The sequence below is a fragment of the Alternaria infectoria genome (genome assembly GCF_024043175.1).
Source record: "Alternaria infectoria strain BMP 0036 chromosome Unknown scaffold_5, whole genome shotgun sequence".
Classification (NCBI taxonomy): domain Eukaryota; kingdom Fungi; phylum Ascomycota; class Dothideomycetes; order Pleosporales; family Pleosporaceae; genus Alternaria; species Alternaria infectoria.
In genome coordinates this window covers 1,208,303-1,232,621 of record NW_026250694.1, presented here as the reverse complement: position 1 = coordinate 1,232,621, position 24,319 = coordinate 1,208,303, and the positions used below count along the sequence as shown (strand labels likewise).

The window sequence follows — 24,319 nt, the reverse complement described above, 5'->3', positions numbered from 1 at the left end:
GCTATAACGCTGTAAAGTAGCGAACGTTGAGAACCACGGTTGAGATGCATTGAAACCAAGGTTTACAATGGACGAGTGATGAAAAACTCAGGTTATTGCATAGTGAATAGGCTCTCTAAATTCATCAGGGCTATGGCGAGGGGCGGTTTTTGGAAAGACTAACCTTCGTAGGCATTTATGCTACCGGGTGCGGCTAGGACTCGTGTAGCATACGTCCCATCAAATTGCCAATAAATACATAATGACAAAAGTAATGTATACTTCTACTTCGAGGAGTTCCTTCACATGGTGCGACATAACTGGTAGCTACCCCTAGTAGTGCTATCAATTGCATTGAGAAGCTATCAGCTTTCACTCAGGCATCAAGCTTTCGACAGACAACACCACAACTTGTAATAACATCTTTCATTACGTTCTCTTCCCACTATCAACAACATATGATATGATGATTTAGACTTGACAATAGTAATAACGCAAACAAATTGCCTGTTCCCGACCTTTGACAAACGCCATGCTCTTGCGCGCATGTCCTTCTAATGTGATGATGAATATCCCAACCCAGAAAACGAAGAGGCCATGAACAGCCATCTTCGACTGAAAGTGCGTACCAATGTTTGTTCTGCCTATATGATTTATAAGGACTCCTTTTGTTCGAACGCCGTGGCAATGTGGTAGCGATAAGGATAGAGACGCGGTCGTGAAACGGAAGCCGTAACTGTATGTACAGATGTTCGGAGAGGGCATGTTCACCATGTTTCCTTCGTATTCGTTAGTATGTGTAAGGTAGGCATGGTTTGGAAAGTGTACTTACGGCGATGTATTGTCCGTCCTCCTTCTTCCTGGCCCAGAACTCCTTCGCTTGCGCTTCGCTCAGGCGGCCCTTTTGCATCGCAACATCAATTAGGGACTCTTCAACACCTTCGCCCATGCCCTTACTAGAGCCACAGACAAAGATACGGCCGTCGAGAGCATTGATGACGAACCAGACGATGTCAGCCTGTACTCGCACCTCGTCTTGGACGTATTTGACCTCGTTGGAGCCTCCCACCTTGACCTTCCGGCTCTGGACGACCTTTTTGATTTCGCGTTCGTGGTCGCCTAGTTCACCGGAGTAGAGCTCATCGAGCATAGAGTCTCGGACACCCTGGATGAGCCAGATCTTGTTGGCGCAATTGGCATTCTTCAAACGGTTCAAGATGAAGCCACGGAAAGGGGCCATGCCAACGCCCGCTCCGATGAGCACCATAGGGCCTTCACCACCAAATTGCTTCGACAGCGGGTTCGCCATGAGTCCGCGGAACATGGGGATGCGCAGATCGAGGATGCTGCGGGGATCGACGCCTTCATTCTCGGCTGTGATGAAGGCGTGTGCCATGCGCTCCATGAAGCCACTGCCGACACCTGTGCGCGTGGCACCCTCAGCATGCCAATCGGGTGTCTCGTGGATTGTAACGGCCATCTCGATGAGACGGCGTGTACCGGGAAGGCCGGGGCGAGCAGACGAGATGTGGGGATCGTTCGAGAGGGAGTAGAATCGTGGCATCAGCTGGGTGAGGACGGAGAGGAGGTGCGGTAGCGGCGGCTTCGATGAAGGGAAGGCGCTGAGCATCTGTGAGACTGTGAAGTGAGAAGTGGTACGGAGGTCGCAGAAGGCTGCTTGTCCTTGGGCTGAGCAGAGGTATGTCAGAATCTTCTTCTCGTTGGGGGCTTCGGCATACTCGGCGAGCACGCGAAGGAGGTTCTTGGTGGGCGGGTGCGACTGGATGTCGGCACACCAGGTCAGCAGTTCGCGTCTGGTTGTGACAAGCTCGCGCGCTTCGTCTTCGCCCCAGATGGTCGGCCATCTTCCAGTCTGCGTCTTGAGTGTGACTGGCTTGTCGCGGACAAACTTGGGGATGCAGAGGAGATCGAACAGCTCATCGACCATTTCCTGCGAGTTGGGAGGGCAGATGCCGACGGCACCACCAACCTTGAAGTCGACGCCTCCCTCGTCGGGGTAGTCGGTAACGTCGATGTCGAAGTGGATGGTTCTCTTCTCAGCGCCCGGCTTGGTCAACTCGCGTGCGTGGTAGAGCGGCGCCGAGTAGACCTCGTAGGGCGGGTGTGGCTGAACGTACTTGGGCGGCGTCTTGTGCACCTGCGAGACGTACTTGGTGTCCTTGGACGGCAGAGGCTCGAAGGACATGTTGGCGGGAGGGAGCGGAATTGTGTCGGTGAGCTCGCTGTCGAGGGCGAGCGGGCCCAGCTGGAGATTGAGGCTCCGGAAGGCATGGTTGTCGGGGACGACGACGGGTATGAAGTTGGGCGACGATGCGTCCGGGGCCAGTGTCTTGAGCAGACAGCATCCTCCGCCGCAGCACTGGCTGATGAGCTTGGTGGCCGTCTCACCCTCGCCCAGTATCCGTCTGATGTCGTTTGGGTTGTCCGAAATGAGCGTGGTAGATGCGCGGCGAGGACGCGTCTGCCCAGAGAAATTGACAGCCGAGGTAGGCAGTTCCTGTAGTTTATCGACTACTTCCTCAACGCCCGGATCGGGCTCCGTCATGGGCGTCATGGGCGCCTCAGACTCATCGCTGCTGGTGGTCCATAGTGTGGACTCGCCTGAAGATTTGGGGGAGGTCTGCTCCGGCTGCGACTGTGCCGGCGAGGGCCGGAGTGAGAGGTGTGGGATATCCTTTGGCTCGGCAGGAATTGGGTCGTCAGGGTGGGAAGTCGACGTGGTAGGGATGGGGCTGGGCATGGTGGCTGTCGAGGTTGCCATGTGCCTGCGTGGAGTGAGGTGAAGGAGCGATGGGCGTGCTGCCGGGGACGCGACAAAGGGGACTGCTAGCGCGGACCATGATTAGCAAGAGCTGACTTGGTATGGCCGTAGGGAATTCAATGCAACAGCAAGGCGCGGTGCAGGTGTGCATGGCGCGCTTGCTTGTTGAACCGCGGACGACGGAGATGTGCGACCGCAGAGCATGTGGGGGATGGTGGTGGTTATCTGATGCTTGGATGCAACCGAATTTCTTATCAGATCGTGGCATCACTCACCTCGACTGGCTGGCAAACGAACACGACCGAGTGGCAGCCGCGTGCGAATTCCCGAGATCGGTGACACGATGGACAGTGACTGTGAATAGATTCGTATTGGGCGGATTCTAGCCGTGGCAGAGGGTGTGGGCATGAGGTGAGGCCTGGTGGTGATGGACAAATGTTCGACAGAGGCCGCGCCCGGACGCTTTTCCTACTGCCGATCAACGACGCCTTCAAGGCTGAGATGAGCATCCCGAACGCCCACTTCTGCCGAATGACGCTTGTCAGCGCCCCATCGCCGAAACCGCTCGTATTCCCACTTGTCATGTCCTACTTTATCCGACATAGACCTAGATCAAATCATCTTGCGACTATCTTGGCTGCGCCCACGGCATCAGCCCCATCTCCTGATCATGGTACTCGCCGAACGCGTTATATTACACCACCAGCCTTCACCGCAATTACTATGAGCTGAAGTGCACGCCTTCTCGGCACATAGTCGCGCACACTCTGTAACATGCCATTGTCACGCCGCCCGGTCCTCGGTCTCTCGGCGGTTATCGCATCTGATAACCAAACTTCGGCTCAGAGCCCGACCCCGCGAGCTACCTATCGTGACTCCGGCCGCTGTTCCTCTCTGAAGACACTAATCCTGCCATGTTTCCCCTCATCTTGAGCGCATCCAGTGCCTTCGCGAAAATGTCGCGATCGGGGCATTGCAGCGCTATTACGTCGTTGCAACGCCACACGAAAACCTACCGCACCAAGACTTGCGTTCGCCCAATGTCAGGATATGCCTGATACTTACACCCGTATTCTAATCTAGACTGCCTCTAAACATGTCATTCTACGCCACGGCAAGGCTGACAGACCATCACCCACCACCGCGAACGCGCGCAGGGTCCGCGTCACTATCGTGTTCCGCCATGGTGGAAGAACGTTGAAAACGCTCTCTTAGCGGCCCCACACGCCTCGAGTCTCAATTGCAGATCTGTGATGCAACTGTCACGACCCTGAATTCTGGCACTGTTCCATTCGTCACTCTGATCTGGAGGTTTGTGAGATCACTGAGAACCCTTCTTACCGCTTGTAGTAATACGTGACTAACTCAGCTGCATTATGACGAAAACCCATACACCACCCGGAAAGCAAAGTCGCGATGGAACATCACGGTGAGTTCATGATCGATTCACACTGGGCAGCATATGTCTATTCGATACCGATGAGTGGAACTAACAATCGCGCTGCTTGTCCAGCAGCCTGTCCGAACTTCTCCCCCACTTTCCGAACTTGCGATTTTCCAAGATCTGGTTTGGGATACGGATGAGGGTCAGCTGGCGATGCGATATGCTTCATTAATTACCCACCTCAGTCCGAGTACAAAGCCAACTGTGTAAAAGATACAATGATTCGATCCCTGATCTTGATCATACGAATAAAAAACGAGGACCCTCACTTACGGTCGTACATGGCTGTACTTGGCACATCGTGCGCTGCAGAGAAAACAATCTAAGGCTTGGCAGATTCTTCCAGGGTTCATTGCAGCGTTGAGCACGACTCAAAAAGAACAGCGAACTTCGGGTGGAATGAGCTTTCCGTAACGACTGGTTGTGGTCCTGCAACGACCGTGGTCGGGGGTTGATGCTTGCGCTATGCGTGCGCTGATTGCGTTTAGCTACCGAACTATTAGGTCAAGCAGTTTGTGTGTGCACCCACACCCACTCGTTCGAAAAGTGTGCATAGCCATCAAGTTCTGGATCAGATCCATGGTGAATTGCGATCACCAATATCCAAGCAGCCCGTCTTTAGGCAACCTACTCTCAGTACACCAACCACTTCCTTCGTCCACACTCCTGAGTCACCCATTAAGTACTTCGCGCAAGACCGTTCTCATTTCCAAGACGCGGTACGACTGCATTGGTTAATCTGCTATGACGATGACCGATGAGCGATGCAAGGAGATCTACACAGAGCTACGAGATCTGTCGAGGACTGGCTACAAGAACCCAGACGGCAGCCCGCGCCTACATAGAGACCCTTCAATCGAAACCAAGGTCCAAGCGCGCATGGAGGTTTTGCTCCCAAATCATGTAAGGATATCCTCGTACAAACTGGTTATGATGAATACGCTGACTTTGTACGCTATGATGCAGGACAGCCTAGAGAAGTACAAAGCCTGGTGTCGTGAGAGGACCAAGCTCAGTCGACAGCTTCCAGAGCCTGCAAGCGCCGACGAGATCATCAAGGCCATAGGAGAAGTGGACTTACTCGACCCAATTTCACGCGGAAACCTATGCGACCTACTCGGGACCGACTTGTACTCTCATATCGACATTGGAACGTATGGCAAGTACCACTACTGTCTGAGGTCAGACCTATTCCAGTTGAGGCCGGAAGATCACGACATTGATTGGAACGACGAACGCGAGCCGATGCCTAGTTGTATCCTTGGTATCAACCTGTCGAAGACAGTTCCGTGGACGGGAGACAGACGTAAGGAGCACAGCTCGGACGAGTCTGGTAGCAGCAACATCTCCACTGGTAACGATGGCACCGGGTTCGTATTCACGCAACTAGGCAGAGTGTGCTACCTCGATGACTCCAGAAGGCAGAAGTACCACGACGACGGCAAGTTCCCCATACAGATGCCGTGGTTGGACTCCGGCTTCGTTCTCGTTGTAGTAGTCCGAGACGACGGAAGTGCGGGAGCCCCGTGGCTGCTATTCAACTTCATGCCAGTACACGAACTGGAGGGCTCCAGGTTCCGCATCCCGCAGACTGACGATGAGTGGGGGACGCTTCCAGGCTCTGGTCACCAGTACGTTGCCTTACAGATTGGAGATCGAATTAGCGAGCTCCGATTTGACAAGCAATGGGTCATGACGAGCCGGTTTGGTGGAGACTACAGTCCCCAGCTTGTCGCCGTGGTAAATACGTCACCTACCTCGAGAGGACAGCTCGTGCGACAAAAGATCTTTGAGAATAGTCGTTGAGGTGGCTAGAGGGTGCAGACTGAAGGACGATTGAGTTGCACTTCAAGGTGGGGGCGGTGAAACGGCGAACGGGGATATCTGCATGCCGGACCACCCGCCACATTTCCGAGTTTCCAAGGTCTAGTTGGGGATGCGCAGGATGCACGCCAACTGTTGGAGTCCACCGTGGTCAAATAATCATTGCATTCAAGTTCGATGCAGTAGCAGTCGTACCAGGTCCAGACGTTTTGGAAAGCCGTGGGTCTGATCTTTAGAATGAGGCTATTACATGGGTAGGTATCACTACGCGAAACATACACCAGCTGGACAGGCTAAGTCCACCTTCACGAGCATGGAATCGCAGTACAAACACATTGAGTGTAACTATTTGAAGCGAAAAAACTGATGTCTTTTTCAATCTGGAAAGGGTTCAGAGTTTGGATCATAGACGATGTGACTCACTGATGGTACCATGGTTCACCCGCAGAGCTCAAAGTTGCCTTTCCACACCGCAAGATTGAAATTGACCTCTCTCTCCCTCTTTCCTTCTCACTCAAAATTAAACAAACAAACGAGAAGATACCATGTCATCCCTAACCGACGCCGATTGCGAGAAGATCTTCGCAGAACTTATGGCCAGCGCCATGTCGCAAGCTGGCTATCCCAGCCCCAACGACGACAGCTCTTCCCACCAGCCCCGAGACCTGGAACAACTCCTTCCCGACATAGCAAGTATAGACAGATATCACGAATGGCGACTCAAGCAAATGAATCAAGAGGCAGAGGAAGCAGAACGCATCCGCCACGACCAACCACGTCCAACCGCCGCCGACCTCATCAAAGCGGTCCAAGAAACCGACTTCCATGATGGAGAATCGCGCGAAACCGTCTATGACATACTGAATTGCATAGACAAGGGCGCGCTCGAATGGGGAATGCATTGCGACTACCACTTCGGCCTAGTACCTGATGGGTATGTCAAACTCATATACGAGGATGAAGACGTGGACTGGGACGATCAACGCGAGTGGCCGGAATTCGGAGATATACTTGGCATCAATATGTGGAAGAGAGCATCCGATACCAAGACCGCAGGAGCCCAGCCCAACGACATCGAACCGGACCAATCTGGACTCACGAATGAGTCCAGAGGGAACGACGCCACGGGCTTTGTGTTTATGCAGCTGGGCCGGGTGTTCTGTCTTAAAGACTGTGACTTGGAAAGTAACAAACAAAGGGCTACAAGAAACGAATGGCAGGTATCCTGGTCTGACTCTAACTTCGTCCTCGTCGTAGCTATCGAGGAGAACGGAAGAGCAGGCGCGCCGTGGTTGGTGTGTAATTTCAATCCAGAAAATGATATTGAAGGCGATCGCACCAAGATCCCGCAATCAAAACGGTTTTGGGGTGATACTTTAGGAGACTATATTCAGTACAAAGCTCTCAAGATTGCCGACGATATTGGGGAGCTCAGACGAGGGAAGGCATGGGATGTTACGGTGAAGTTTGGCAGCGAGTCTGACATACAAATCGTACCCGCCGTCTTTGATGGAGAGGGGAAAGAGAAAAGGCTCTTGCGACACAAGGTTCGCAAGGAAGAGCTTACAGACTGGGTTGAGGTCTAACCTCCCAGGCGATATTTATACATGCACGTACCCAGGCTCACGATCTCCTACACCAACGAACAACATATAAGCTTTCAGCCTCATGGAATACGCTTATCATTAAGACTACACAGCCTTCCCATCTAATACTTCCCACTCTCCTTAACCAACCCATTCTTCTCATTCTCCGCCTTAGGCTTCAACGCCCACTCAGGCGCCTCATCAATCTCATCCTCCTCAGCCTTATCCCCCTCCTCCTTAGTCTTATGCACACTACTCGGCAGATGCTCCGCAGGCGCATACACCGTAATCAACTCGAGCGGCTGATCCCCCTTGGTAACAAACTGATGCTGTGTCCCAGCCGGCACAACAACAACATCACCGGCTTTAACCTCCTGGTCCTTGCCATTCACCGTCGCCAGCCCTTTACCGGATGTGAAAAGCAGGATCTGGTCGACAAGATGGACTTCATCCCCGATCTCGCCGTTCACGGGGACTTCCATGGCGACGATTTGGGAGTAGAGGCCTGTGTGTAGGACGGTGCGGAAGTCGCCGAAACTGCGCTTCTCGCTCATCAGACCGGGGAAATGCACCATTTCATGTTTGGGCGGCGCGTTCTCGCGGTTTCCGACTTTCTTGAGAGCTTCCATTTTGGCGGCGTAGAGGCGCGGGGTGGTTGTGCTGAAGGATTTGGTGATGGGGACTGAGGTTCTCTTTGTGAATGTGGATGTGGAGAGGCGAAGGAGACGGGATGTGGTATTGAGCATTAGGGAGGACCTGGTTGAGATGGATGGGTTTTGGGGTCGAGTGACATGGGGATTATATGGCACGTTGCTTTTGCATCACGGTATACATCGCGTCAGGGCGCGTTAGGTGTGGAGGGTCTAGACTGCGTGGTATGCATGACGTCACCATCGCGTTACCTCACGATGTACGGGGAGATTGCCTGTTCGGTACGCTAGTGTGTCCAGTAGAGCCTTGATTGGTAGCCTCTCATGTATCAGGTTGTGGTGCGTGCCATGAGTGGTGTCGTACCTGATTATGTGATGACATGGCGATGCAGGGTGCGATCAGGGTGCTGAAGGAGCTAGCGGAGCGTCCCGACATGTCTTGCAGAGTACAGAGTGATATTGAGAGGAGAATGATTATTTGATTGTAGCTGCAAACCTCACATGCTTGGGTTATCAGAACGTGAGCTATATCCTAGGCTATGGCAATATAAGAGCGTGATCGTAGAAGTTCTCGTTTTGATCAAATAGTACCACTCAAATAGCGCCATGCAAGAGCGACACCACTCTCTGGACTCCCTGCGGAGCGCATACTGCTTTTGGGATGCGTGTTTGGGCCCAAGCGTGCAGCAACCCTGGTGCTGTGTGGAGGTTCATTGTTGGTGGTGGGCTTGCCCACCGTTGCTTCCATGAAGAAGCAGGAGAGTCGCGCAAAATCGCCACGACTGCCATTGAATATGATACAGATAAAGATGCAGCTTCACTAGACACGGTTGCGGCCAGCAGCTTCTTCCTTCTCCTCATCAAGCTCTCGCTCGATTTCCTCTTCTTCCGTAGGCTTTGGGGCCTTGACGTCCTTAGCAGGCACGTCACCACCGCTCATCTGCCATTCCATGAGCTTGTTGAATGCGCCCTCTGGGTTCGAGCTGAGCTGTTCGTAGGTGCCTTCCTCGGCTACCCTACCTTCAGAGTCGATGCAGATAATACGGTCGGATCGTTTGATCGTTGATAGACGATGGGCGATGCTAATAGTTGTGTTGTTTTCTTGGAGAAGCTTGTTTAGCGCTTGGTTCACAAGAGTTTCAGACTCGGCGTCCAGAGCACTTGTGGCTTCGTCGAGGATAAGGATGTCGGGCTTCTTGATGAGTGCTCGTGCGATGGCAATACGTTGCTTCTGGCCTCCGGAGAGTTGAGTACCTCTGGCGCCAGCATGTGTTTCGAGGCCGTCGGGCTGTACTTGTTAGCAGAGCTCTCATATCATGGGGGTTGTACGTACGAAATCGCTGATGAACTGGCAGTTGGCCTTGCGGGCAGCAGCCACGATCTCAGCACGTGTAGCGTTGGGTACACCATATGCGATGTTCTCTGCGATTGTGCCAGAGAAGAGTACAGGCTCTTGGCCGACGTAACCAATCTTCCTTCTCAACTGCTTCGCGTTCAGGGTGGTGATGTCTCGGCCGTCGATGGTTACGGTTCCAGAATTGGGGACGTAGAAACGTAGAAGGAGACTGGCGACTGTAGACTTGCCAGCTCCACTGGGTGCAACGATAGCCACATTGGTACCCTGCTCAATCCTGAAGCTGAGGTCCTTGAAGATGGTAACCGCTGGTCTGGTCGGGTAGCTGAAGTTGACGTTCTTGAATTCGATGGGACCACGCGCCGACTTGACTGGTAGACCCTTGGTAGGGGATATTGTTGGGTTGCGATCCTGGAGTTCGAAGAGACGACTGGCAGCTCCAACGCCCTTCATCATCTCCCCGTAGAAGCCGGAAAGACCAACCATGCTAGAACCAGCATAGACGGTGTACATCAAGAACGAGGAAAGCTCACCGATGGAGATGACGCCGTTCTTGACCATGTTACTACCAACATACAGGATGGAGATGATGGTCAGGTTGCCCATTAGTCCAGTACTTCCGTAAAAGCTCGCGGCAACCACGGCTTCCTTCTTTCCTAGAGCGAATATCCTCTTAATCTGCCGGTTGTATCGCGATGCTTCTTGAACCTCTCCAGCGAAGGCTTGACTTGTTCTGACGTTCCCTAATCGCTCTTCGGCGATCTTGGTCAATGTTCCCAAGTTCTTCTGGATTTTACGACTGAGGTTTCGTAGCGATCGACCGGAGAAAAAGGCGACGAGGGCGACAGGCGGGGCGATCAGGGCGAGAATACCGGTAAGCTTCAGACTGACGAAACCCATCATGGCGAAACCAGCTGCACCGCTAACGAGCGCACGTAGCCCGTCCGACAAGTTTTGTGTGATGCTCTTTCCAACGATGATTGTATCCGAACCGAGACGGGAGATGAGATCTCCAACTCTGTTGGCGTCAAAGAATTCGGCGTTTTGGACGAAGGTCTTGCGGTACAGCTGCGATCGGAGACGTGCGACGATACGCTCTCCGACGATTCGAAGGATGATGATACGCCCAAAGTTGAACGCAGCGCCGGTCGTCAAGACACCTGCCAGCCCGAAGTAGAAGATAGATGGAGACACGCCAAAGAGTAAACCATTGGTGTTCTCAGACGAGGTAGCGGCGTCCAAGATCTTGCCAATTGAGAAGGGTACAGAGAGAGAAATGCCAGAACCAAGGAGCAAGAACAGGAAAGCCCAGGAGAGCACGCCCAGCTCAGGTCGGGCAATTTTGATCAGTCTCCAGATCTCCTTCATGCCACCTGGTGCACCCGAAGAGCCAGACCCGTCCTTGCTGAGTTTGGCGCTCAAATTGACCTGTTTCGCTTGCGCTGCCTTCTCAGATTTTGCAAAGCCTTGTTCCTCGTTCTCGGGCTCGCCATCGTGCTCTTCCAAGTCTACGATGCCCTTTTGTTTGATTTCCTCTTTGTATGATATGCGCTGCTTCGCAGGCTTGGCATTGCTCGAGGCTTCCGCTAGTAGTCGCGATGTCGTGAACATGCGAGCTGGTGTGTGTAGGCCATTGTTGCGTGTGGTGCCCGCGGCTGCGAATCGGAGGATTGATGACGGGGCGAAAAGGGACGGCGCGCAGCTGTTGGGTGACGCCTTGGATATTGAAGCTTTCGGTATCGGCGTGGTAGCGAAGAATCTCGAAATGGCGGGTGTTGTCGTCGAGATGCGCGACTGTATGTTTGAAAAGAGGGCTCCGTTGCCTGGGCCGTGCCAGGCCTTTGCGGAGAAAGCCAGCGGGGCGCGCATGGCTGGCGGAGGGTAGACGAGGCGGCTACCGGACGTGAAGATGGAATTGGGGCGTTATTGAGGCATTCGACATGGCCATGGACGTGCGGACGTGGGAGTGGACGACTTCGGACATGTCAATCAAAAGTTCGGCGCCTCGCTGATGACGACAGGACCGCCGCGTCGATCGCTTGCGTGCCGCGGCTCGATCTCCGAGAGTCCCTGAAGCAGGGCACTACCAACTTCACGCCCGCGTTCAAGGGTCTTTGCAATCATCACGTTCTAGATGCCCAGTGTTTGTCTCTATATCTATTGTCTGCATGTTTGTCACTGCACGACGTCATAATCGCGGAATGCGGCAGCTTTGCGCGCTCTAGGTCGTCTCCTTGTTCACCCCCACACCGAATCGACGAGATTTCCACAGAGGAACTTCGATCTCTCGAACCAAGAAGGCGCGAATATGACTCAATAGATAGCTGCTACATAGGGGTGGCCTTACGGCTCATTCGCAGCATGAATGGAAAGTGCGACCGCCTGAGTCATCTCCACTCATACACCAGGCGTCAACGAATGTCTCAGCCCCAACAGCGATGCATCTCAGAGTATGTTTCACGTTTACACATAACTCGTCGATAAGTTACACAGTTGTACGGTAGCATTGTCCGTAGCCATGGCGTCCACACCTGAAACCCAGACACCCATTCGTCTAGACGGCACAACACTCGAAGGCGGAGGCCAACTTCTACGGGTAGCCCTTGGCCTCTCGAGCCTGACCAAAAGTCCAATCCACATCATCAAGATCCGGGGCAAGCGCTCCGGCGGCGGGGGACTTAAAGCCCAGCATTTGACCTGTGTGCAGTGGCTAGGCCAAGCAAGCAATGCGAACATTAACGGTGCAGATCTCAAGAGCAAGGATATCACCTTCGTCCCATCCAGAACCGTCGAAAGATCCAACAGCATACTGACTGCTGGTGACGTGCGGATCAAACAGAGCACCCCCGGAAGTGTCAATCTAGTCCTACAGGCCATCTTACCGTATATCATCTTCTCTGGAGTTCAAACGCCGATACGTATACGCGTCGATGGAGGCACCAACGTTTCCAACTCTCCATCCATCGATTACGTCGTCCAGGTTCTCATACCAACGTTGGAACGCATCGGCATACCACACATCGATGTTCAGATCCATTCGCGGGGCTGGTCACAGGGAAGTGCCACTGTTGGCAGCGTTACGTACACAATTTCGCCTTTGAAAGAAAGGCTATCAGCATTTCAATTACTCGACAGAGGAGAAACTGTCAGTGTAACGGCAACCATCATCGCACCCAAAGATACTGAGCGGCAGTTTCGCAAGGAGCTCGATGTTATGTTTGAGAGACGCCAGTCTCGTTTCTTCGGCTATGCGGGCGACCACGATGATAGGGTTGATATTACCTTCGAGGACTCATACCACGACAAGCGTTACTACCTCCTACTAGTAGCTACCACGTCCACCGGTATGAAGCTTGGCCGTGACTGGCTGTATGATCGGGGGTTCCGTGCTGGGAAGCTCGAACAGATCATTCCTACCATCGTGAAGAAGATTTCCGACGATTTGTTGGCGGAGATTGAGCATGGTGGCTGCGTGGATGAGTACCTACGCGACCAGTTGGTAGTGTTCCAGGCACTCGCTAAGGGAAGGAGTCAAGTGTATGGGGGAAAGAGCGACGGCGAATCGGTGAAGCCGAGTCTACATGCCAAGACTGCGCAGTGGGTAGCAAAGGAGATGCTTTGTGTGGAGTTTGATGACGAAGGTGGGTGTGAAGGCATTGGGTTCTTGCCAGGTGATATGAGTCAGTATTATAGTGCAGACCATGGTCTTGCGAAGCATCTGGATAGCATGAGCATCTCTTCATGAAAGCACGAACAGTTACTATCAAAATGTCTCTGTTAATCCCTATCCGTTCTACAACGCATACCTAAAATGCTTCGCCTGCTTATCCGTCAAATCGCTGAATCCATCCCGAATGGCCTGATCATCTTCGCCCTGACCATACTTCCTATCTCTCCTTTTGTTCTCCCAACCCATCCACAAGGCCAGCACACCCCCAATTACCACCATTGCGCAATAACAAACAATGAGCCCCGTCAACGCTGAGAAGTACCTCGGCGCCTCCCTCGCGAAGAAGATGTTCGCTCCTGCAATATTGCCCGCCGCGTAGAAAACGAACCACATGCCGTTCGCGGTGCTACGCTTAGTGTGACCCGCGATGTTTGTCGTAAGCAGATTCCAGGAGAGAATGACCGGAGCACCGATGATGTACTGCAGCCAAGTGCATCCAACAAGACTCCAGCGTTCCGATAGCGGCGTGAGTCGAATACCCAACAACCCAGCCAGCGGTGGCAAACAAACCAGAGCCAGGATAAGACACCTTGTATCCCTGAAGTAACCCGCTGCAAGTCCACATAGCGGCACAACAACGAACTCAATAGCCCCAGTCGGAAGCTGAAGCAGCGTAGCGTAGATGCCACTAAACCCGAACCCCCTTATAAGGCTCGACGAAAAGTTCGACACACCGCCATTGATAACTCCACAGCACAGCCCAATCAAACTAATACAAAGCACCTTGAAATCCAGCACGGCCTCCAGCGCCTGATGTTTCTGAAACTGCTTCGTCTTGACACCAATCATATTGCTCGCAATACGGTCAATCGCTACGATGCGCTGTTTATGATTCAGGAACTTGGCGGTGGAAGGACTATCAGGCATGACCCAGAGGAACACCCACGCCCAGACGAAGTTCAACAGGCCGATGACGAGGAAGATGAGTTGCCACGTTTTGATATGGGCGGAATGCGCGTGACCGAGGCCGTAGCCGAGGAGCGCACCGACCATCGTTGCCATGCCGTTGAAAGCGAGGAATACGCACATGCGAACGGGTTGTTCGTCGCGGCGGTAGAACATACTGACTATGTTCATGATGGCGGGACTGATACTGGCTTCGAACATGCCGAGGAAGAAGCGGAGGGCTAGCATGCCGGAGTAGTTTTTCGCTGCGACGTGGCAACAGAGGAGGATGGACCAGAGGAGAATCATTAGGCCGGTGTATTTCGAGACTGGAAGCCGCTGGATGAGGTAGTTTGCGGGGAGTGCCCAGAAGAGGTAGCCGAAGTTGAAGATGGCGGCGACCCAGCCGTACCGGTCGCCTTGGAGACCCAGGTCGGGGGTTAGGGTGTAGGCGTTTGCGTAGTTTAGGGAGAGTTTGTCTAGGAATTGGATCATGTATGTTATGCAGATCTGGATCTCTTAGCTATGCTGTCTCGTAGTTGATGACATGAGTTGAGAAGAACGTACCATCGGCATGATGACCCAATCGATCTTTCTCAAGACGACTTTGCGTTCTGCTTCCAGCTCTTCTCTTGAGTATTGTTGGACTTCGAGATACAGATCTGCACCGATATCGCGCATCTGCTTCTCAGCAGCAAGTTGCCCCTCATCGATGCTAGCCTCTCGCGCTGGCGAGATCTCCTCTTTCTCTCCCATGTTGAATCTGTACAGCTGCTGAACCGGCTGTTGGTGCTTGAAGTCCGGATGCAACTATTGACCTGAGATGTGTAGAGGCGAGATAACCGAAGACCCTGGCAACGACTTCTCACAGGCGACAGTAATGTTCGGGGATACAACACAGACAACGAGGTCATGACATCTGTACTTAAGTGCAGCAGTTGAGGCCTCCCACCCTTGGCAACGGCCGTGAACGCAGTTATCGGCTATCTTGCCAAGGCAGTCTTATCGTTGTGTTGAGCATTGCATATCGCTACCTAGGCCGGCCGTAGCATATGCAGGTGGATGATGTTGCTGCACGCCATTGGTGTTGTTGATCCTTCGGCATGTCGAATCGGATAATTCCGCGGGTACAGTTACCCTGGTTGGAGTAGCCTGAGATAGCGCGCGAATGTAATGTCAACTCCAATGCTGCGATTACGATATGGGCTCGCAGCGCTTCTGCTCACCTGTTCCATACATGTCATTGTTAAGAATCGGGATTGCAACAGCTTGTCCAAAGTGTCCAAAGTGGTAAATGCTACTTGTCTCGTATTTGCTACTATGGGGGTGCTGGAATGTTGCATCTGGCCATAGGTGTGGCAAGGAGCAGCGCCGGTCATGCGAAATCCTATTTCCACAGACCGTACGGGCCGGATGTGAACTTCCAGAGCTTGACTGTTCCATCCTCACTGCCTGTCGCGTAGAGCTTTCCGTCAGGCGAGAAGCTTGCCGACCAGATAGGTCCGTGATGGCCCTTGTTGGTCTCGAGCTCCTTCTCCTCGTTGAAGTCCCAGACCCTGACCCAGGTATCATTCTGGTTGCTACCACCAGTAACAAACTTCCGCTCCCCGTTGTGCAGAGCCACGCTGGCAATCTCGTATGGTGTCTTGATGCTTTTGATGAGCGATCCGGGCGACTGGCTGTTGAAGAAGTAGGCACTGTTTCCAGCAGCTACGCTCAGAATGCCCTCCGAGGAGGTGTTATCCAACTCGCAAGAGCCAACAGTGCCTTCGACGGCGTGCTCGCCGATTGTAGACTCTTGGCGTAAGTCCCACCACCGCACCTTCTTGTCTTCGGCGGCTGTGATTATGACGTTCGGGTCCGATGTCCACACGATCGACTTGATGGTTCCGGTGTGGACACCTGCGCCAATCTCGAAGCTCGTCGCGTCGCTACGTGAAAGGTCGTATATGCGCAACTTCTTCTCCATGCCTCCTGTCGCGAGGATCTGAGGGTGGGGCTGATTGGGGAACGCGACGGCGCGTACGATGTGGTTGTGCGAGAGTGTGTGTAGGGCTTCACCGGTGTGCGTGTCCCAGACCTTACTGTGGAGTATTAGTACTCGCTTCCCTCGCGGTAATCGGAAGCACTTACGCAGAGAAATCCGCAGAGGCCGTCGCTGCCAGTGAGGCATCCGAGGAGAGTCTCGCTTGCCAGACGGCGCCCTTGTGGCCCAGGAAGGTGCCAATCCAGTCACCCGTCACTCCGTCGCGGAGCATGGGGTTGTTATCCTTGCATGCTGATATAATGTAATATTGGTCCTCGTCGACCAAAGACGAGAAGTGAATATGCGGCACAGGTCTCGAGTGGCCGTGGCAGGTGAGGGGCACGACCTTGGTTGTCTCGGGCATGGTGGGCAGGTAAGGAGGGTGTGTAGTTTCGACGTAAAGAGCGAGTGCGATAACAAGTCGAGTGAGCTGAGCAGCTGCAGTCTGGAGCGGTGAGGCGTGATTGCGCGAGGGCGTGTGTTCTAGGTATGGCTGGTCGCAGACGGTTCCGAGCTAAGTAGGAGCCACGCGGAGTTTCTCTAACAGTTCAGAAAGACAGAAAAGAGAGCGAGAGATGCAAAATGGTCGTCAATGGGTCGTAACGTCGTTAAAGTGGCAGGCTGGTGGAATCGCAAGTTCATGGACAGCAATTCGAGGGGGAAACATTGGAAAGTTGAAACCTAGCTCAGGGTGGCCTGTCGGTAGTGCCGGACATCTCCGCTGCCGAGGCAAGACCGCGCTACCACTCTTCTAGCTACGCAAGAATACCCAGGTATTATCATTTGCTTTCTTGTCCTTCCTAACTGAATTTGTCTTCCTCGTAAGACAGCATTTCTGGCCGCCAGTCTAGTTGGTAACCACCACAACGAGGACAGTGACCCTTCCAATCATTTTCCTTCAGCTCGGCCATCAACACAATCTCCTCACATTCTGGACATCTTCTGCTAGCCGCGATACACAGTGCCTCCGTCACGATACCGCCATCCTGATGTAAGACTCCAGTCTTTGCCATCAAATGGAGAAAGATGTCCCGTCCAAATTCTGCCACTTCCCGACAGGCCGACGCTATGAGTGGCTGGCGACCGATGCGGTTGACCATATATGTGGATCGCTGGTCGCCTGCAAATCCTAGCAACACATCTACCAATGGATGACTAGGATGATGTTCCGAACCAACAATATCATAGACGTCTCTGACGAATCCACAGAACTCTCCATGTACAACGGCATCTATAGGGTCTGGGTCGTCTGATCGCACTTGCATCGACCACCAACCAATGCTACATTTGAACACTGAGATGACCCGATCCCGGAACTGAGGAAAGTCGTACTTGTCACCGACGCGGTACAAGCCTAAGCAATCTCGGATGCTACGGGCAGTACGAATAACGTTGTCAACGTCATCCAGACTTGGTATCTTTTGATCGTATGCAAAGTTGAGCATCAAGAGTAGAGCATCGGGATCGTCTTCTTTCAGGCTGATCTCTCTGGCGGAACTTTCCTTCGTGCGTCAGTAAGGGATGCATCTCTATCATCGGAAGATAATCCTACTGCAAACTGTCCAGTGAAAGCTGCCTTGAACCAGTACGACATTGCGCTTAGCACTACTTTGTGCGCTTCGAAGGTCCGCTCTCCTGAGACTCCATATCGAATCGTGATGTCGGATAAGATCTTTGAATTTGAGTAGCTGGAACCAATATTGTCAGTGTGCCTTTCTTCAATGTAGTTTACGACTTACCTCTCGAAACCGAGCTTCTGTCGCTTGTGTGGGTTGCTGGGGGACTCCATTTCGACTGTGTTGAAATAGAGTTATTGTCGTTAAGGAAGAAAGGAATGTTGGACATGAGAGAAGGACCGTTGTAAGCAGATTGCGTGCAAACAAGTAGCAGCCGAACCCAAGAGCCTCTCACTTGTCATGGAGCTAAGACTGGGTAATAATTTCTCTTACCCAAGCCAGATGGTGAAGACTTCGGATAGGTCTCAGCTCCATTTCATGCACTTTGGTACATACAGATCACTAATTACATCAGGTGTGTGATAATCACTGAGACAATACGAACAAAAAACTACAAAGGGACGGCAACGTGATCATAGTTCAACACATGACTCGGACAGCTCGATAACTTGGACATAGCACATAACGACAAAGACGACTTTACTTTCGTCAATCCAGTGAGCTCAACAGACACTTCCAGTTTGGCAGATTCACAGGTAATCAACGAAGTCAGGGGGGGTATTTCTGATTAGATGTTACTACAGATTAGGATATATGTACAAACGCGTCCCGCTATGGACGCTGGAAGATTGCGTAACGCTCGAAGCATGACCGTCATAGCTTAGCAGCGCCTTTATAGGGAGGCGTCGACCTTGGCAGCGCCGAGGACATCGGCGGAGACGTCAATGTTCTTGACATCGTCGACGGTGGAGCCGACCTTGTCGGTGGCGGTCTTGACGGTAGATCCGGCTACGCCCTTGACGTTGTCGACAACAGGGGAGACAACACCGGAGACAGTGTTGACAACGGGCTCAACGGCACCCTTGACAGCGTTGACGGCAGGGTCGACGGCGCCCTTGACAGTGTTGACAGCGGGCTCAACAGCGCCCTTGACAGTGTTCACAGCAGGCTCGACGGCACCCTTGACGGTGTCAACGGCGGGCTTAACGGCACCGGTGGCAGTGTTGGCAACAGGCTCGACGGCACCAGTGGCACCACCAACAACGGGGGCGACGTCAGGAACCTGGCGCTTCTCAACAGCGGCATCAGCGGACTGACCAAGAACGGAAGCGGAACCAGTGGTGTTCTTGACGTCGTCAACAGTGGATCCAACAGTGGACTCAACCTTGGAGGTAACGCCATTGACGGCACCGAGAGCGCTGTCCTTGACGTCGTTGACAATGGGGGTAACAAGGCCGGAGACAGCGCCAGTGACAGGGGCAACAGCCTGCTCGACACCGTCGACAACAGGCTTGAGAGCAGACTCAACACCGTCAACGACGGGGGCAACGGGGGCGGTGACACCCTCAGCGATGCCGTTGACGTCCAGGTTCTGGACGTCGGCGAGAGTAGATCCAACCTTGGAGGTAACGTCGCCAGCAACGGGGACGTCGCCAACAACGGGCAGGCCCTGGCGCTTGCCGATGGATGCGTCGATGGAGGCACCGAGGGCATCGACCTTAGCATCGATGTTCTTGACGTCGTCGACAGTGGAGGTGACCTTGGAGGTAGCACCATTGACGAGGTCACCAGCGACAGGGAGCTCCTGGCGCTTGCCAACCTCAACCTCGACAACGTCGTCGAGAGCCTCGACCTTGGCGTCAGCACCGACGTTCTTGACGTCGTTGACAGTGGAGGTGACGCCGGAGGTAGCACCACCAACGATGGGCTTGACGTCAGGGACCTGGCGCCTGGTGATGTGGGCACCAACGTTGGCGTTGATCTTCTTGGGGTCGACGGAGGCGTCTACGGAGCCGAACTTGGTGCCGACCTTTGCGTTAACACGGCGACCGATGGAGGCGTTGATCTTGGGGCTTGCGACACCCTCAACCTTCTGTTGAACTTGTCAGTTGAGTGATCATAAGACGACTTGTAGTGTACTCACGTTGACGGTGGAAGAGACGCCAGATGTGGCGCCACCAACGACGCCATCAACCTTGGGGATCTGGGGAATAACAGCGGCGTTCGCAACAGCGGCGGCTGCAAGAATGGCGGGGACGTTGAAACGCATCTTGGGAGAATTAGGGTTCTTGGAAAGACTGTAAAATAGTTGGAGCAAAAAGCGAGTGTCGTAAAAAAGGAATGACTGTGGATCTGTAGCTGGATGATACTACTACTGAAGTCGGAGCCGATAGTACTTATATACTCACCCACTCCAACGTCTCTCTCCTAACGCCACACCATGTACAAGTGTGGCAGCACAGTAATGTCCGGTATATCACCGTTGTGTGCATTAGGAAGACCAGTAGGATGTCGATCGACATGACGAAGCCTGATTCCAGGGTGTCCGTAGTTGATCCACTGGAGAGACCCATGCATTCGGCCATTATGAAGTGGTATCATGAACGTAGATCGCTGTTGGTGACCCCACAAAGGTGGAAACCACCAGCACGGGTCCTTTGCCCCGCTCGAGTAATTTCTAGCTGGAGTATGGCAGATTTGACAGCCTCACCGTATCTTGTCTTGAGGCTGGCAGCTTGGCATAGGTACTGCTGGTCGTGACTTTTCCAGGTATGCATCCCTGGATTCATTTAGTTCGCCTTACCAAGAGGAACCTTAATCAAGATGACTTCAAGGGCATGCGCCATGCGCGACGCCGCTTTCAGTCTCCCAAAGCTCTTCCTATTTTGCTGTGTCTCTAACAGTCCCGAGTCATAACCTGTGCGCTTCAGGTCATCGTGTTGGTGTCGATTGGGATCGGCATCAGGGGTAGAACTGCCAGGGCGCGGAACTCGCGGCTTCGATGCGGACTATCGTAGACGTCTCCTGCGACTCATTGGTATGACCCATTCAGTGAGAAAAGCTTAGATAGGGCTGCCATCGCACTGGTATCGACGCTGCATTGGTCGTTCTCAGAGCGGCTCTTTGTTCCTTGTCAGTGGGTTGCAGTCCGCTCTGCCACATCTCACCGTTACAACGTGAACGATCGGCCCGTATGCGCGTCTTCTAGTATAGACGACCTGCAGTTTGTTGTCTCCAGCTACTCAAGTATACTTGAAGTTGCAGTCCATTATGTGGTCGCGCAAACTACTGGGTCGCGGTTTTACAGAAAGTACGGTGGTATTTTTGCGCGATCGTCGGAAGCCAGCACTCAGGCACACTCCTTCCTGGATCGGTCCGAATGTTCCCCAAGCGGCGTAGCGTTGACCAATACAGCTTAGTGCCTTCACAACGCGCACGGTAAACCTTCCATGACGCAGCCTTTTGTTGATATCGCGCTACAACTACGAGACGGCCGTTGGAGATTTTACCCGTGTCTTGACTCTAGCTTTACCAAACTGGTGGAGGATTAGCGTTGTCTGAACGAATTGGGCTACCAGCAATTTCCCGACGCGTCTCCACGCCACGTGCCTGCTCCACATCGAGTGCCCGTGTCGAGCTACACGCAAACCTCAGCTTCAAGTCTTCTGACTATTGAATTGGTAGTCCCAAGGCCACTATGCTAGTCTTTCACCGGATTGTAGGTGCAGTCGTACTATGTATCTTTTCGCCCAGTTCGACGATGTCACACGGCAAGCTCTGCCTGAGAATTGTCATCAGTAACGACAACGAAAAGCATGTGCCTTGAGCTGCGGAGAAAACCGTTGGTGGACGATCACTTCAGCGATCGAATCGGTCCGAGTCAGCAGCCTCCCGCCCCTGGACCGTTTATGAATGCAAGGGCACTGGCCGCAGAACCACATTAAATCTTGCACGGTCCGATGCCGTATCTCGAGGTGCAGTCACACTGCGTACTGGACAGGATATGAACACCGGCAGTATCAGAGAGCTGTCCCTCGAAAGACGCCCCCTATCAGGCCCTTCGAGTACGTAGACGTCCGTTTCATAGACGCAGGGATTGCTCCTCCACCACTTGACCACATACAAGTCCCTGTTACGCCGGGGCTGCATTGATGTCGCCCTCGAGGAGGTCGAAGTACGTTCACTGTTACGGTTGTGTCGATGTACTCGATGGTCTCATCAGAAGTCTCGTCTGTCGCCTACTCAGCACTGAGCATAAAGACAGGATCGATACCAGCGACAGACCGGATATGCTCGCGAACAACAAGCCACGATAGGAAGTACTCACAGCAATTGTCGGTGGCGCGATAATGCACATGCGGTCGTGCAACAGAGGCGCATAGCAGCTCTCGCGGTTTCCTTGACGACCCTACCATATGTGTCGATGGCTCTACTGGAGTGGGCGGCAGTCTTCCATACTGTACACCACGTCCGCTACTGTCAACTATCGAATGGAGGTCGCTCTTGGCTATTGCACTTGTTACCCATTATATCGAGACAGTTTATGCGACCATTTCAGGATTTGGCTTCACTCGAGACTGAAGCCCCTTCCAGGCAACAGCACATGTTGGCTAGAGAATCTTGCTTGAACATTCCCTATCTCGCCTTCTTTGGTTGCCTTTCGACCCCATTGCCCCGCACCTCCTACCATGTCTACCCTAACCGAACGGATAGAAGGGCACTTATGGAGTCAGACGGGTGCCTACTAACATCTGCCTATGAATACTTAATTCTTTTCCTTCATGTAGTCACTGCTATTGATACTCTCTATTCGTCAACTCATTCCTCCGCACGCTCGCAGACTGTTAATCGTCAGCCATGTCGTTCTCTACAGCCAGCAGTATCCCCAAGGCCAGTATCAGGGACCTCCCCGACGAGCTACTTCTTCAAATCATCCCTCAACTTATAGTCGAGCCGCGCTTTGACCGAAGCGCCTACGGAAACCTAACATCTCTTGCCGCCGCGAACAGTCGCTTCCCCAAAGTCGTTCGAACCACCTTTCACGAGCTTAAAGCACTTACGGTTCCACTCCCAAAAGCATTCGCTTTGTTCCGAACGCTTCGGGATTTTCCCGCTAACGAATGGGCGGATAAAGTCAAGTCTCTCGAAATCACAAATTATGTGACTCCTGAGGCTCGGAAAGCAAACTACGGCGGCGATGAAGACGGCTGCATGCGAAGACCCTGGAGCAGTTCCCGAGAATGTCATCTTCGGCGCAAATTGCGCGCTGGACTTCTACAGTACGGGGATGCGCAACGCCGGTCGAGAATGCCGTCGAGGCAGTTCGCTATCGAGGCCGAGGTCACTTTCCGGACAGATTGCCTAAACACCATCCGGGAGGCTGAGGACGTTAGCAACCGGAACAAGCGGATGTGGGCAGACGCGCTCCGATCAGGTCACAACAACGCTTTCCTTGCTCTGCTTCTTTCTATACTCCCAAATCTCGAGGAACTACTTCTTGGTGGCGGCCATGTATTTCACTATCCGATGTTGCTCAGGGATGCAGACCCGTGGCAAGGACCAATGAGTCCGCAGGTTGATGGCCGACGTCACTGGACCAATGACCCCTCGACGCAACAACTACGAGAGCACAAGTACCTCGCTCAAGTCTTCGAGTCCAAGTACTCTCGCCTCACCAAGCTGGAGCTGCCATCCTCGTGGAGTGGTATAACACTTTCCAGAGCCTACCTGATATCGCCCATATACTACCATTTCGATGACTTACAAACGTTGATAATTCCGGAGTCTGCGCTTCCACCTAGTCACGTCGTGCTGGCCAACGGACTTTTGTTCTCGGTGTTGCCGGTGAGCCTCAAGTCTTTGACTATTGTTGACTGTATGGGTCTCACTACGGGGTTTGTGAGACGCTTGCTGAACGACACTGTTGTCGATCCGACCACTTATCTTCCAGATCTGCGCTCCATCAGCGTCTACTACATCGGACGGCCCCTTTACCCAACGCTCATACATGGAGACATTATGAGAGCGAAAGCACTCGGAATCACGATGGACCGTTTCTTCTTGAACTACGTAAACCCGACAACGACGCTGATGGCTTCAGACGTGGGAGGTCAACCATGGAAATTGACTACAGACGAGATATTTGGAAACGCGAAAATCCCAGCACTAGATCGAGGTGTTTGCGAAGTGGCTGGACATTGGGTGGGGAGCAAGCGAAAAACGGGTCGTCCCACTGACAGAGCGAAGAAACATTTCCGGAATCGTCGTGGCTAGTGAGTTTCGCGGCGGCTGGCGCCTGATATGAGGAGAGCAGACTTTCTAAACCGCATCACCGCCTAAGGTACGAGTGCGATCTTGAAGTCAAAAGTGAGCGAACTTGATTGTTAGGCTCAATGTATCTGTACTGTCAATCTAGAAACGTACCTATCTTTCATGTCATACTCCACCTGCTGCCCAAGTCAATAGTAAACACTCAAGTACGTGACATAAATATATCTCCCGTCGTAGTGACGCTAGTCGTACTATACCCATATATAAGAAGAAAGCAAGATGGTGTTGCTGCCTTCGTGCCCTGGAACTGTAGTAATGACTGATACGTCGGC

General features: G+C 53.0%; 10 protein-coding genes across 10 annotated transcripts; 4 read left to right on the top strand and 6 right to left on the bottom strand.

Annotated features, from left to right (window-relative positions):
• Nucleotides 1–769: 769 nt before the first annotated feature.
• On the bottom strand, nucleotides 770–2,761 carry J4E92_004065 (uncharacterized protein; the record flags this gene model as incomplete). The annotated part of the gene is made up of 1 exon (XM_051495458.1): nucleotides 770–2,761. The coding sequence occupies one exon, from the start codon at nucleotides 2,759–2,761 to the stop codon at nucleotides 770–772; it is 1,992 nt and encodes a 663-aa protein (XP_051354477.1).
• A 2,194-nt stretch (nucleotides 2,762–4,955) lies between these two features.
• On the top strand, nucleotides 4,956–6,011 carry J4E92_004064 (uncharacterized protein; the record flags this gene model as incomplete). The annotated part of the gene is made up of 1 exon (XM_051495457.1): nucleotides 4,956–6,011. The coding sequence occupies one exon, from the start codon at nucleotides 4,956–4,958 to the stop codon at nucleotides 6,009–6,011; it is 1,056 nt and encodes a 351-aa protein (XP_051354476.1).
• Nucleotides 6,012–6,574: 563 nt separating this feature from the next.
• On the top strand, nucleotides 6,575–7,615 carry J4E92_004063 (uncharacterized protein; the record flags this gene model as incomplete). Its single annotated transcript, XM_051495456.1, has 1 exon — nucleotides 6,575–7,615. One exon carries the CDS (start codon nucleotides 6,575–6,577, stop codon nucleotides 7,613–7,615), a length of 1,041 nt encoding a protein of 346 aa, XP_051354475.1.
• Nucleotides 7,616–7,737: 122 nt separating this feature from the next.
• On the bottom strand, nucleotides 7,738–8,244 carry J4E92_004062 (uncharacterized protein; the record flags this gene model as incomplete). The annotated part of the gene is made up of 1 exon (XM_051495455.1): nucleotides 7,738–8,244. One exon carries the CDS (start codon nucleotides 8,242–8,244, stop codon nucleotides 7,738–7,740), a length of 507 nt encoding a protein of 168 aa, XP_051354474.1.
• Nucleotides 8,245–9,085: 841 nt separating this feature from the next.
• MDR2 (multidrug-resistance transporter mdr2) lies at nucleotides 9,086–11,488 on the bottom strand (the record flags this gene model as incomplete). The annotated part of the gene is made up of 2 exons (XM_051495454.1): nucleotides 9,086–9,553; nucleotides 9,599–11,488. The coding sequence occupies 2 exons, from the start codon at nucleotides 11,486–11,488 to the stop codon at nucleotides 9,086–9,088; spliced, it is 2,358 nt and encodes a 785-aa protein (XP_051354473.1).
• Nucleotides 11,489–12,137: 649 nt separating this feature from the next.
• Nucleotides 12,138–13,364, top strand: J4E92_004060 (uncharacterized protein; the record flags this gene model as incomplete). Its single annotated transcript, XM_051495453.1, has 1 exon — nucleotides 12,138–13,364. The coding sequence occupies one exon, from the start codon at nucleotides 12,138–12,140 to the stop codon at nucleotides 13,362–13,364; it is 1,227 nt and encodes a 408-aa protein (XP_051354472.1).
• Nucleotides 13,365–13,412: 48 nt separating this feature from the next.
• Nucleotides 13,413–14,990, bottom strand: J4E92_004059 (uncharacterized protein; the record flags this gene model as incomplete). The annotated part of the gene is made up of 2 exons (XM_051495452.1): nucleotides 13,413–14,744; nucleotides 14,802–14,990. The coding sequence occupies 2 exons, from the start codon at nucleotides 14,988–14,990 to the stop codon at nucleotides 13,413–13,415; spliced, it is 1,521 nt and encodes a 506-aa protein (XP_051354471.1).
• Nucleotides 14,991–15,621: 631 nt separating this feature from the next.
• On the bottom strand, nucleotides 15,622–16,624 carry J4E92_004058 (uncharacterized protein; the record flags this gene model as incomplete). The annotated part of the gene is made up of 2 exons (XM_051495451.1): nucleotides 15,622–16,318; nucleotides 16,368–16,624. 2 exons carry the CDS (start codon nucleotides 16,622–16,624, stop codon nucleotides 15,622–15,624), a joined length of 954 nt encoding a protein of 317 aa, XP_051354470.1.
• A 1,985-nt stretch (nucleotides 16,625–18,609) lies between these two features.
• J4E92_004057 (uncharacterized protein) lies at nucleotides 18,610–19,986 on the bottom strand (the record flags this gene model as incomplete). The annotated part of the gene is made up of 2 exons (XM_051495450.1): nucleotides 18,610–19,809; nucleotides 19,861–19,986. 2 exons carry the CDS (start codon nucleotides 19,984–19,986, stop codon nucleotides 18,610–18,612), a joined length of 1,326 nt encoding a protein of 441 aa, XP_051354469.1.
• Nucleotides 19,987–22,574: 2,588 nt separating this feature from the next.
• J4E92_004056 (uncharacterized protein) lies at nucleotides 22,575–23,990 on the top strand (the record flags this gene model as incomplete). The annotated part of the gene is made up of 1 exon (XM_051495449.1): nucleotides 22,575–23,990. One exon carries the CDS (start codon nucleotides 22,575–22,577, stop codon nucleotides 23,988–23,990), a length of 1,416 nt encoding a protein of 471 aa, XP_051354468.1.
• Between the last annotated feature and the right edge of the window lie 329 nt (nucleotides 23,991–24,319).